This window comes from Atractosteus spatula, chromosome 27 (assembly GCF_055471065.1).
Source record: "Atractosteus spatula isolate fAtrSpa1 chromosome 27, fAtrSpa1.hap1, whole genome shotgun sequence".
Classification (NCBI taxonomy): domain Eukaryota; kingdom Metazoa; phylum Chordata; class Actinopteri; order Semionotiformes; family Lepisosteidae; genus Atractosteus; species Atractosteus spatula.
The window spans coordinates 7,977,838-7,990,553 of record NC_142732.1 but is presented as its reverse complement, the minus strand read 5'-3'; the positions used below and the strand labels follow the sequence as shown (position 1 = coordinate 7,990,553).

General features: G+C 47.6%; 1 protein-coding gene across 1 annotated transcript; it reads right to left on the bottom strand.

Moving 5' to 3' along the window:
• Window positions 1-542: 542 nt before the first annotated feature.
• On the bottom strand, window positions 543-11,816 carry LOC148814308 (LIM/homeobox protein Lhx1). Its single transcript, XM_088906911.1, has 5 exons — window positions 10,818-11,816; window positions 8,206-8,432; window positions 7,201-7,478; window positions 4,178-4,343; window positions 543-2,095 (listed from the first exon to the last, which is right to left on the bottom strand). The coding sequence occupies exons 1-5, from the start codon at window positions 10,985-10,987 to the stop codon at window positions 1,716-1,718; spliced, it is 1,221 nt and encodes a 406-aa protein (XP_088763037.1). The 5' UTR covers window positions 10,988-11,816; the 3' UTR covers window positions 543-1,715.
• Between the last annotated feature and the right edge of the window lie 900 nt (window positions 11,817-12,716).

Sequence of the window (12,716 nt, the reverse complement as noted above, 5' to 3'; positions counted from 1 at the left end):
CGTCAGGCAATACACACACTTCAGTCAGAAGGAGCAAAGCTGTGTGAACTCAACGGGCGACACGAACGGTCACGTGGCGGGAGAAAATGCCGCTACTCTGCCCAATAAAAGTCTTGAACCACTCAGCATTTATATTTTCTAATTTTATTAAAAACTCACAAATTTATTCAACATGTCGTATTTATACAGTGAATGGTCTAATATGCACTGGAGGTCACATAAGCTTAGGTTTATTAGAACAATAAAATACATACTGTGAGGGGTTCCATATTTAAAGAAAACATAGCAGCTGCTGGCTGCATATTTGACCATCAATTTAAATAGTTTGGATTTTCCTTTAAAGACACAAAAATAAAACCTGTTGGTCTAAGTATGTTATATTAACATTTTTATGAATGTTATTTTCAGCAGACTAAAAAAATGTAAGAAGTAAAGACTTCTTATCTTTTTTTTTTAAACACACACTTTGTTTTAACACTTTCTGCAGTTAATGGTGCAAAGCACTTTTACAGTATTTGTGCTATATTTTTATTTGGCGGCTGTCTACTCGTTTGTGTTTTTTTTTCGTTTTTTTCCCTTTTTTTGTAAACAACATCTTGTACAAACTAGCACAGTGAACCACAACCCCAGCAAACTTTTTTGTCATCATACATTATAAATAAAATTGATATAAAAGTTTGGTTGGTTGCTTTGAAACATTTGTTTTTCTTCTGGATCAAGAGGTTCTAAACATGATACTTAAACTCCTGAATTAAATATATTACGTAAACAGTTGACTGTTCTAAGTCCCTTTCAGACCCTTTTTTAGAAGGTAGACTTCATATCAACATTTCAAGTTCTGCTCCATTAAATAAAGGGCTTATAATCCCTACAACTTTTTTTTTGTTTTTCATTTTTTTAACGTTTACCTTTTGAAGGCAAACATCTTGGGATTTGGTGGACTTCTCAAAAACAAAAAGGAAAAGGAAAAAACAAAAAGGTCCAGACAGAAAAATCATATTTCCCCCTGGCCTTCAGAAACATATTCAGTGTCGAAAACGCGTTTCAAAGTGTCTATATGGCAGAGCTTTTCAAAGACGGAGAGGTCTGAGGAGCTTTCAGGTGAGTACGAGGTGCATGACTAGGGTCAGAAATAAATTCGCCTGACACTTCGGAGCTTTCCAGTAGTCACAAAAGCAAGTCATCCTGGGTTTTCATGTAAAGCTGTCCGGTCTTTGAAAATGTCTAGTGCGGTTTTCTTGATCCAAAAAGAGCAGGGAGTTCTGAGAACGGTGCTACCCCCCCCCTTCCCTCGACAAGACCACGCCCCCTCGGTGAGGTCACGCCTCCTTCGGTCAGGACACACCCCCTCACGCCTCCAAACAGACTGTCCAGCGCAGCGCCACTCAGTCTGTCTCTCTCTCTCTCTCTCCCCCTCGCACACACGCCTGTTTGTGTATTTTCAGTTGTTGTGGCTGTATCACTGACCGTCAGGTTGAATCCGTGTTCCCCACCCTCCCACCCCGGAAAAAAAAAAAAAGATCGACGAACGTCAGCACGATACACATCAGGGTCAGCGTGTGCTACGGAAAGCCCTCCTATCTCCTCTCGTCGCCGCTCTGGTTCCAGACGAGGAGAACAGAACAGAAGAGAACAAACGAGCGGTCCGAGAGGATCGTCACAGCCTCGGCTCCCCTCCCCCCGTCCTCCGTTCGGCGTCTGTGCGTCTCCTCCGGCTACCAGACCGTGGCCTCGCTCATTTCGGCAGGGGGATGCGACAGGTGGTTGCTGTAGCCGCTGCCGTTGATGGAGAGGGAGGTGAAGGGCGGGCTGGGGCCGAACACCTCCGAGGAGATGCTGTGCAGGGGCCCCGGGATGCCGGGCTCGGGGCTGGGCGAGTCCCCGGGGTGGTGGGACAGGATGTCCGAGAACCGCTGCACCTCGCTGGACGGGTGGTGCCCCGGCAGGGGGTGATCCATGCCCCCGAGGGGGGTGCCGGTGGGGCCAGAGGAGGGGACGAAGGGCAGGTCGACGGGGGTCTGGGCCTGCGAGGACGGGGGCCCCTGGGGGAAGAAGTCGTAGTTTCCGCCGGGGCCGTAGTATTCGCTCTGGTAGTCTGGCAAAAACAAGCACAGAGACCGTGAGAAACAACCCGGGACCCGCGAAGCACCCTCCTGTCCCACCAGGCGTTCGCACGGCCTCTCGTTTCTCTTGGATTCCGAGGTCTGCCCTGCAGGAGACTCCGGGACCGCCCGGATCGCCTCACCGCGGGTTCGGATGCTTCCCGGACTGTCGCGGCAGCGCAGGAGGACGCGCAATGCGAGGGAAGGAAAGGGCGGCGCCCGCAGAGGAGCAGGCGGCCCCTGCGGGCCCGGGAGGCCATGTTCCCAGCAGCAGCAGGAGCGGGAGAGGTACAGGGAGCCCGCGTGCTCCAGCGCTCCTGTCCCGCCGCCCCGCGCCTCTCGCCCGCTAGCCCGCAGTGGGCAGGGGCACGGGGACGGGGTCTAATGACGGAAAGGGTTGTCCCAGCTGCCCAGGTCGCCGTCCCCCACCACCACCACCACCACCACATTTCCTTTCTTCCAGCCGCAGCTGGACACGCGGAGGACGAGGTGGAAAGACCCACTCCTGAGAAACGCGACGCGCTAACCCACTGCCCCGCCGCCACCGGTCACCCCTGCTTGGGAGCTGCCACAGCGAGCCCTTCCCCAGAGCTTGCCCCCCACAGGACAGTCTGCGCCCGTGGAGATGGTATCAGACACCCGATGCAGAGGCCGCCTGTGCATCTGAGTTACAGGTGTCGGTGGTGCAGGGAAAACACCCCTTTGTAATGCTGCAACGCTAGGCCACGGTCTGTAGATCCACAGCACACAAAGCCACACGAGTCAGTGATTGTCAGGAATCCTGAAAGCAGCACAGCAGCCTGGGGAGCTGCACACAATTGTTTTTTAAAATTTTTTAATTGTGCTTTTATTGTATCGGATTTCACACTGAGTGTCAACAGCTCTACCACGTACGGTGGGCCGTGCACAAAAGTGTTACTTCAATCTATAAAACAGAATTGGAAGTTTCACACTGCAATGTCTTGTTTCAAAAGATCAGGCTGTTGGAAATGAACAAATGCAATGCTGACCACTTTTTTTTTCCCCCCCGAAAAAAACACACCTGGCTCTTAAGCCCCAAATATCATCTTATTATCACTGCAGATGCTGCCCACTCAGTTCTGCCTGTTAGGTCTAAAAAGTGAAAACTTATTACAGCATCACAAAGAGTCTGTTTCCTCGCACACAAAGTATAAGGTGTCGCATTGCTCCTGTACCAAGAAAATGCCTCCCCTCTACTTATCAGTAACTGATCAACCTGGATGGAATGGTTCAGTTACATATTAATTGAAACGTTCTGGCCAGGGATCACAGACTCATGCCTTTTCCCAAACTCTAAGCAGACTCGAAAGGAATCTGCGGATGAAATATTCGCCATTGTTCTCCGCTGGAAGCAAATTCACACACATTTGCACGTACGTGCGCACTTCACGCGATGAGGAACAGCAGCGATTTAAAACCATATTTGACTAAATTATATGTGCACAAGGTTCACGCTGAAAATTCCCGAATCTGAAACACCGGCAGGTAAAAACCAAGGCCAGCCCGCCCAGCAGGAATTTACTCTAAAACGAATTAATCCAGATTAGAGAGATGTCGTGTTTTGATAGGGGGTGTTAAAGGGCGCTATATATGTATTCTTTACGTTAATATTTTGTATCTTGATATTCTTTCAATATTACAGAATATCACTGAGGCAATGGAACAAAATAAAAACAGATCAGACAAACGGGATAACAGCTGTGAACCGTCCGAGGAAATATTTGTAACCTAAACTAGACCACAAAAAAAAAACCGAAATCCATTTCCAGTTCACAACGTGGGAACTGAGCGCACGAAACGAGCTGTAGAAAAAACTGCCGACGTTACCTGTCGAGGAATAAACAACAACAACAACACAAAAAAAAACCCGGCGCATTTTAATCTCGCTTCCTCGGGGTTTTAAAAGTGTGGCTGCACCAGGTAAAAGCCTGAACCCGTTTTCAAAGGCGCCGTGGGGCTGGGCCGACAGATGGACGCGGCACCTGACGAACACACGCGAAATTATTTAACACTTCATACCCACTACCAGAAGAGAAAACAAACAAGACACCGACCTCCGTAGTAGGAGAAGGGCCCGTTGGGGATGAGCTCTCCGGGCTCCAGCCGGTCCACCAGCGTCCTCATCCGGCGCGGGCTGCGGAAGAACGCGTGCCGCCTCGCGCCCAGCGCGCTCAGCTGCTTCATGCGCCGCTCCTTGGACCGCCGGTTCTGGAACCAGACCTGCGCACAGGCGGACACGGGTCAGACCCACTCCTGGCCCGCAGGCAGCACATAAACAACACATGTTTCTTTTGTGAAGTAAAATATGTCCAGGAAGATATTTAACCTGCAAACCGGTTATACTTCATTAGGCTATCCACAGCCTCGTAACAAGACTATTTTATTTTCTTGGATTAAAACACACTTCTATACGCAAATATCAAATAAAAGTTCAACTTAAAATTAACTACTAGAGTGCAAAGATACCTCTTTACCTCCTATTATCTCCTATTATTTTATTTTTTAAAAAGCGTGGTTTTAAAAAATATTTTAGTGATCCGAATCGGTGATAAATTCCGTTTAGGCCAGAAACCTCAGCGAGCATTTCTTGTCAGGATTAGACACGGGAAAAAAAAAAAAACACTTTCCTCAGCGAAAAGCAGCAATAGTCAAAACTGTAGAAAGAAAATTCGGTTTGTATGGTAAAACAAAAAAAAGATATAAACTATTTTAAGGATCGCTTGTTTCAGGACATTGGCGAAATGTCATTTTTCAGCGAAAGCTTTCATTTCACATACTGGAATTAAAGCGTTTCAGCTTCTTCTAACATATATATATAACACTTGAATAAATATAATAAATATGAATAAATGTTTGTCTTACAAAAACAACAGAAATATGCCACATTATCAGCGCGCTGCAATACAGGCTAAAACGTCAATATTACCGAACACTTTGTTTACAAGCTAACTTTTTTATCAACAGCAAAACTTTAGATTCGCTGTTTATTCTGAGGCTTGAGTGGTTAAAATGAGCAAAACAGCATCAATGTCAGTATATATGAGGCTGTACAGGTAAATTCTACACAGTCTCAAACGATTTCTTCACACACGCACAATTAGACAAGCATTATAACAATAACCCCGTAACAGCATGAACACGTTCTCCTGGTGAGCCGCAGCAATTTGTCAGGGTCCTGAACTGGGCTTCAGTACAGAACACGCACATCAACCGGAATACACAAGTGCTCCAAATTGTTTTGTGGGTCTATACAATATATACGACGTCAATGAATTACTGATACCATAAACACACCCAGTATTAATATCTCGGAATAACGATAATCATGCCGTCGTGTGGTCTCCTGCCTCTGTGCGCCTAGTCGTTAGTGTCGCTGGTCCTGTTCGTGTTCCCAGAAACACGGATCTGAATCCGGGCGGCAGCAGCCGCGCTGTCTCGCGGCGCGGGGGCAGCGGGAGGCCGCTCGCGGCGCCGCGCGCTGCTCGGCGGGGCTGGGCTGCTGTGATTGAGTGAATTCGTATTGCCGTGACAAGATTACTCCTAATTATCGTCACTCTGAGACTCTCAGATCTAACCTCGCTTTAATGATCTTTTAACCCTCCATTTACCCCGGCTGTGGCGGCTACAGCAGGGACTTAAAATCTCCAATTAATACTTAATAGGAGGGTTGTTACCGATATATTAACCGGCTCTGTGAGGTTATTATTTCGTAATCTATATATCCACCCTTGAATTCCTTCTCCTAATTACGCCTTACCCTGACGCTCTTAAATATCTAACCTCGCCACTCTATTAATCTCGCCGCCCGTTCTCTCACTTCAGTTCTGTTCCATTTCATATTAATACATTAGCTCGTCCCCGCAGCTCCTCATTCATTAGCGCTGCCTGCCGATCAGGCTGCTCTGTTTGTGTGTAACCCTGCCGGCGGGGAAGGGCTGCTGTTTTCCAGCCGGGGGCACCTGTCCTGTCCCGCCCTCGCCAGGACCGGCCGCTCTGTGCGGCGAAGGTAGGCAGGAAGATCCTTCTTCTGTCTCTGTCTTGCTCTCTATCGTGGCCTCTTCCTCCCCACGCGAGATCGGAAATAGCCCTGACTTCGTGTGTCGCTTCTTCACCTGATGCTTTGTGTCACTTTCCGAGGCGCCTGGAGATCTCGGATGAAACGCATCCGGAAACACCGACAAGGCCACTGCAGTAATTAATTTGAAAGAAACTAACGTATTTATTTGTGCATGTATTTGTGCGGCGTGAAGAAGTCAACGTGACTGCACGAGCAGGGCGCTGGAAGCAGATCTCCGCTTCCACCTGAGCGCGCGCTCGCACAGCGGGTCTAAATGTTCTCGCGAAACGTGATGTCACGGCTCTGCCAAGAGCGCCGGCGCCCGGGCGAGCTCCGCGCTAGCTGGCAGTCCCGCCGCCGTCAAAGCATTTCACAGACCCCCCCTAAGAGCACTGCTCCTGAAGTCGACGTGTGCTCTGACGTCCGGCGACCCCTGTCCGCCCTACAGGCGCGCACGAGGGTCGGACCGGGGACAGCGCGAGCCTTGGGAGAGCTCGCGCCGCGGGAAGACCCCTCTCCGTGCCCCCACCTCGCGCTCCGCCTGTGCTATAAACCGCTCAGATCCCGGGACTTTCACGAGGCAGTAAACTCGGCGGTAACAAATCAGCTCAGCTCGTCCTCCCTCTCAGCCTCTGGAGCGACAACACCGCCGCCGACTACTGCTGCTCTAAGTTTCCATTTCTCTACCCGGGGAAACGCGAATTTCACATTTTACTGACATTTCACTTCCAGTCCACCAAAATTTCGCAATTCTTATCTCAAACGGAAAGCAAGTCGCTGCCCTTTTCTTTTAATATAATGCATTCAGCGCAAGGGAAGAAGGGATGGACAAGCGCACCCCGGTTTTCCTCAAATCTCGCCATTTCAGGCTCATCAGCAACATGGAGTGCCACTTGTTTCCCACACATCCGACAGACTCGTTCACCTTGCATGTCCACCGGAACAATGACCGCCTCCTTTCTCGAAACGCAAACGGTTCATATAACATAATGTCGGCTCCCCGCGCCGCCGGCACGGTACCTGGATGACCCGCATGTTGAGGCCGGTCTCCTGCGCCAGCTGCTCCCTGATGTGCCTCGTGGGCTTGGGCGTGGCGGCGAACGCGGCCTTCAGGGTCTCGAGCTGCTTGGCCTTGATGGTGGTGCGCGGCCCGCGCCGCTTGCCGCCCAGGTTCTGGTCGTCGTTCTCGTTGTTGCCCGTCTCCTTGTCCGACAGGTTCGCGCCCTCCAGGTCCTTCACGTCGTCCTGCAGCTGGTCCTGCGAGTCCGGGGACAGGCTGGGGTCGCTGCACGCTGTGACTGCGAAGAAAGACACCAGGTCAAAACCACAAGGAATGAGGAATTCATTCCCACCAAATATGTGTTACCAACTTCGAAAAATATGATTAACGAAAAGCTTATAGTTTTTTACGGTTTTTCGTGCATTGAAGTGAATACTGTATCAGTTACAGGACATTACTCATTGTGATCGAAACTAAAGGCCTGTAGTGATCATTTAATTTTAATATATATTTATAGGCAGAGTGTTATCAAGTCTTGCATTTAATTATTGATAATATACAACAGCGTTCTATAATGGTCAAATGACATAGTTCCACCGCGTATGGGCCTGTAACGATATATTCATCAAACCTGTTTAAATATAGGAGATTCTCCCCAAACCAAGAAAATATTACAGTGACAATAATAATAATAATAATAATAATAATAATAATAATAATAATAATAAATGATGTGCTGTATTACGGATGCAACTGGAAAAAAATTGCGGTTATAATCTCAAAGGATTTCAGATTTATTTTTGTCCTGCATATAGACACACAACATACACAAAATGCTATACAATATAATCCAAAGTCACTGACACGTTTCGTTTTCTTTATTTTTAAACGATTGCGCCCAGGCTGCGCAGGCTACAGTCATTAGAAACGAAGAGGAGCGGAACGGCGGCTGCAGACACCGGTGTGAACAGACTGAGCGCCGCGGCCCGCTGTCTGGGGTGGATCCTCGCTCCGACCCGCCTCACCTGAGAGCAGGTTCGCCTCCTTCGCGTTGTTGCTGTTGCTCAGGTAATCTTCCTTACAGACGAACTTGTTCTCGTCTATGATGTACAGCTCCTCCCCGGTGGAGAGCTGCTTGTTGCACATCATGCAAGTGAAGCAGTTCAAGTGGAACACTTTGCCCCGTGCCCTGCGCACCAGGTCACTCGGCGATATCCCCTGAGCGCACCCCGCACACTTCGTGCCGAACCGCCTGCAACAAACACAGAAAGACATTCATCAACACACCGGTAAAAAGCCAACCTGCGCTGGAACCGAAAACAGGGAAAAGTCAAGCAGAGTTATTTACCCACATAACGTACATTCACACGAGACGGCTATTCATAATAATTCCTATTCTTTCACGTTCGATATGATTCCGAAATACTACTACTAATAATAACAACGATGATAATTATAATAATAATTACAACAATAATAATAATAATAATAATTTCCCGTGTTTCCTCTTATTGTAATTTTCCTTATTTTTCTCCGTTTAGGGTTTCCAGCAGAGTCTTCCCCCGGCATTTCACACCCTGCGGTTTGTTAGTTTATGTTTTCTAGTTTACACAGATGTTGCGGCTACAAAAATAATAACACGGCACCAGGCAATCAAGTGTGCGCGCTCACTGAGTACTCATCTCATTCAAATTAAGTTTGTAATTATTAACACCGCGCTTTAAAAAAAACCACACAAGTCAGAGGATATATTTCTGCATGTTCTCTATATTTTTAATAATGCAGCGGGTTTTTTTGTTCGGAAATCCCCATCTAACAATAGGTCTTACCCGAAAAATCACAGATACTCGTTTCTAGGGAATACTTGCTATTTGAACCACCGCTGGATATCGCAGATCATGAGAAAAACGAGAATTATAACCCCGACAAATGACCGTGTTTTGGCAACGCTCAATCGTGCGCTCTTAGAATGGACTGAAGAAGCACGCGTTCGTTTTCGTCCTTCCTTAGCACTCGTTTTAAAATAGGGAGTTGAGCTGTCTGAACTTTTTGATTTTATGAAAAAAGCTTCTTTTTTTTTTACAATTAGACGCACCTAAATACAGAGGGTGCACACACGGGTAAACAATTCGTTTGGCTTTTTAAATCGGTTTTACCTGACTTTTAACGATGAATATGGCTACGATTATCAGTAAACAAAAAACAACAACAACAACAACAACATCATGTATAATATGATCAACCAGATTCAAATTTCACTGATAGGATGCAGATTCTGTGTTTGCTGAGGCATGTGTATTGCGCGTCTGTTGATTGCAGTGTCGACGGGTTGTCCGTTCAGACTGGTCTATTATTCAAATCCACTTAGCACATCTTCACTCGAACCGCGACTAGCACAGGGGACTCCCCAGATAGGCTGTCCCAGAGCCGGGTCACACTTCCTCCCGGAACCCTGACGGATCCCTGCGGTCTCCTTGGCTGACGCTCTTTTGAAAGAAAGTGCTATTTCCTTCAGAACCTCACTGAAGCGGAGTACACAGACTTCTAATGTAGCTGTTGTTTGCTTAGCATTACAATACAAATTAACAACTATTTAATTTGCTCGGTAACTTAATCAGGGGGATGTTGATATGCCCCCCGAAAGCAGACTTCCACGTCATTCGCGGGGGGAATATTTGCGTTGCGTTTGCAAATTTGTGAAAAGTTGCGTTGCCTTTTAAGACGCTCTTCGGCTCGAATCCGATCCGTGTAAAACGAAAACAATTCAGGTCAGATTTAAAGATGGCAAGGCAAGGGACAAGAACAGAACCGGCTCCGGAATTAAGATGAGCTTAATTCCTAAATCGAGTAAAACACAACAAAAGACCTTATCCTGAAGTCATCGTTTCTGACATTTAATATTAAGTTTAATTTCTGCGCCCCTGCGAAATATTTAAAACCACACACACACACAAAATAAAAAGTCGCTCAATTATAGTACGAAATAATATTTAAAATTAAAGAAATACCTTAAACATCGCATAACACATAGAAGGCCTTAAACCCGATTTGATTTGAAGTGACACCATACGGTAATTTCAAATAACCCCAAATTGTTTTGTTGTGTGTTGCTTTCATAAGCGAGAAATTTATAAGAAAAATTCTGCAGAAGACTCGGGGCTGAGAACTTGAGATCTCCAGAGTCTGCGCTGAGCAATTCCCCGAATTCAGTTTACAGAACCGAAATGTTCATTCTGTGCTTAATAACCTAACTGCGATTTGCTTAAAAAAACACCTTTACTGCAGCAGGGGTCCTATTTGAATTGTATAACTGTGTGCCCGCAGAAGATAACGACAAAGCAAGAACAGACTCTTCTATCACAGCGCCCGGTGTGTCTCGAAATACAAATACACAGCAAAGAACACCAGAGTGCGCGGGTTTCAAACTCTCGAGTTGTGTTTCTTTTTTTTTAGGGATTGCAAACGCATCGAAAGAAAACGAAAACGAAAAAACAAACAAACAAGACTACAAGGAGGATGTGTGTAGAGACCCGGAGAGGGACGGGGCTGAGCTGGCCGCAGAGCAGCGCGCCGGGAGCTCTCGGCGGAGCGACGAGCGAGAGGGCGAGGGAGGCCCCTCTCCGCCCGCGTTGCTTACCTAAAGAAGTCGTTTTTGCAGTAGAGCTTCCCTTCCCGAGAAAAGCACTTCTCTGTTAAATTGCATTTGCACTCGCAGCACAGTACACACTTGACGTGCCAGGCTCTGTCCAGGACATTGAGTAGGAACCTATCCAGTATAGGCCTCTCGCAACCCGCACAGTGCACCATCGTCTTTCGACTTGCCCCCACAACACCGCCGCGACTCTTCTCTCGCCTGGGTTATGTCTTCTAATTCTTGGTTGGTTGGTTGGTCTGTTTGTTAGTGAGTTAGTTTGTTTGTTTGTTTCTCAGAACAAGCTCGGGTTTCGCAGAACGGCTTTGGAGTCTTCTGCGCTGTGAGGTCCTTGGGTCGAGAGATGTAAAACAGAAAAGGAGACCGAAATAGCAGCCACTCTCGCCTTGTAGCCAAAGAACAGATCCGTAGATTCCACAAGCAGGAGAAGGAGGGGGGAAAAAAAAAAGAGAGAGAGGTGTGATGAGTTCTCTCGGGTCTGAGGTAGCAGAGCAGCGCACACCTTTAAAGCCACGGGGAGCAATCTTTTGGTTCCTCTTCCATTCAAAAAAAAAAGGTTTAAAAAAAATTAAAAAATCAAATCACCAAAAAAAACCGCCGGTAAAATTAAAAGCACCATTGCCTACCTGCGCTTCACCGTTGCCAAGGTGCAGTGCTGACGAGCGGCCGTCTTTTCTGAGACCGGCTTTAAGATGCATCTAACAAAACTGTTTTGGGGCAACAGCACTGATGAACAGCAAGAGAAACGTGTCTGCTGTCGTAGTCATACACTTTGTCATGATCGTTTCTCTCTCTTGTTAACGAGATGGGTTGGTTGTTTTGGTCAGAAAGAGGATAAACAGGAACGCCGGCGGTCTGCGTGCTCCAGCCTGCGTCTTGCCCTCTGTCGTGCCAGGTCTAGGACACGGTGCTTCTGCTAGTGTTGAAAGAGTGTCATATCACGGCAGGATTGACGCTCCCCGACCAGCCCTCAGTATTCTGCATGTTCCTGAAAGCACACGAGCCAGCCTTATTCACAGCTCCCTGACGTCACCTGGGGCCGAAGCCAATCAGCGCCTCGCCGTCCAAGTAACCATTAACTATCCTCTCGGAACTCGGCCGATATACACACTGTACTATTTATAGGGAACAGAACAAACCAATTGTCAAAAAATTCATAGAAACTGTCATACGCCAGTTTATGTGGTGGGTATGCTCCATGCACAGAGCCAGTTCAGAGGTACAAAAAAAAAAGAGGGAAATAAAATTGTACCCTGTAACGTATCTCAATGGACTTGCGGGATTCAATTAAAGCAGGCAGATGTACTTTTATATTTCCGGAGTGCTGTAGTGTTAAAAAGCTTGCAGTCCTAGGCCGGTGTGCGTGACTTTTTGGTTTAAAAAAAATCCCAGAAGAACCTAAATTGTACTTTCTTGAACGCGCCACTACATGCATGATGCCAAGGCGTTTCCGTTCTTCCTCGGTCCGTGACGCGATTACAGGAGGGGTGCGCGGAGTCCTGTATCGATAGCGCCTCGGCAATATGACGGGAGAGCCTGTCGCCGCGCGCGCCGCGCGAGCAGGTCCCGTGCAGGCGGCACGCGGTAGTCGAGCAGCTGGACCCGGAAACTCCGGCGGTCCAGGCGCGACACCGGCCGGGACGGGTCTGAACACCGGAGCGCAGGAGGCGCTTTGCTAAAGACGTAGTCGGTAGACACGCCGCGTGAGGAGTCGATAACCGCTTTGGGAATTATCTCCGCAAATTGAGGTCTACTGTCTTCTCAGGAGAACTCGCAGAGAGGTAAGTACTTAAGTTTGGATTCCGGACGAAGTCTTCATTTTTTATTAAAAATCATTATTTTTTTGTGAAAGAACAAGACACATTTTATTATGAGGTGGGGGTG

Bases quoted from the DNA above. Each gene is read 5' to 3' on its own strand.
- LOC148814308 (XM_088906911.1), bottom strand. From the start codon at position 10,987: ATGGTGCACTGTGCGGGTTGCGAGAGGCCTATACTGGATAGGTTCCTA. The intron at 4,344-7,200 runs GTACCGTGCCGG...GCCTGTGCGCAG, and splicing joins TCAACATGCGGGTCATCCAG to GTCTGGTTCCAGAACCGGCG. The intron at 2,096-4,177 runs GTCGGTGTCTTG...TGTTTTTGCCAG, and splicing joins GCCCTTCTCCTACTACGGAG to ACTACCAGAGCGAATACTAC.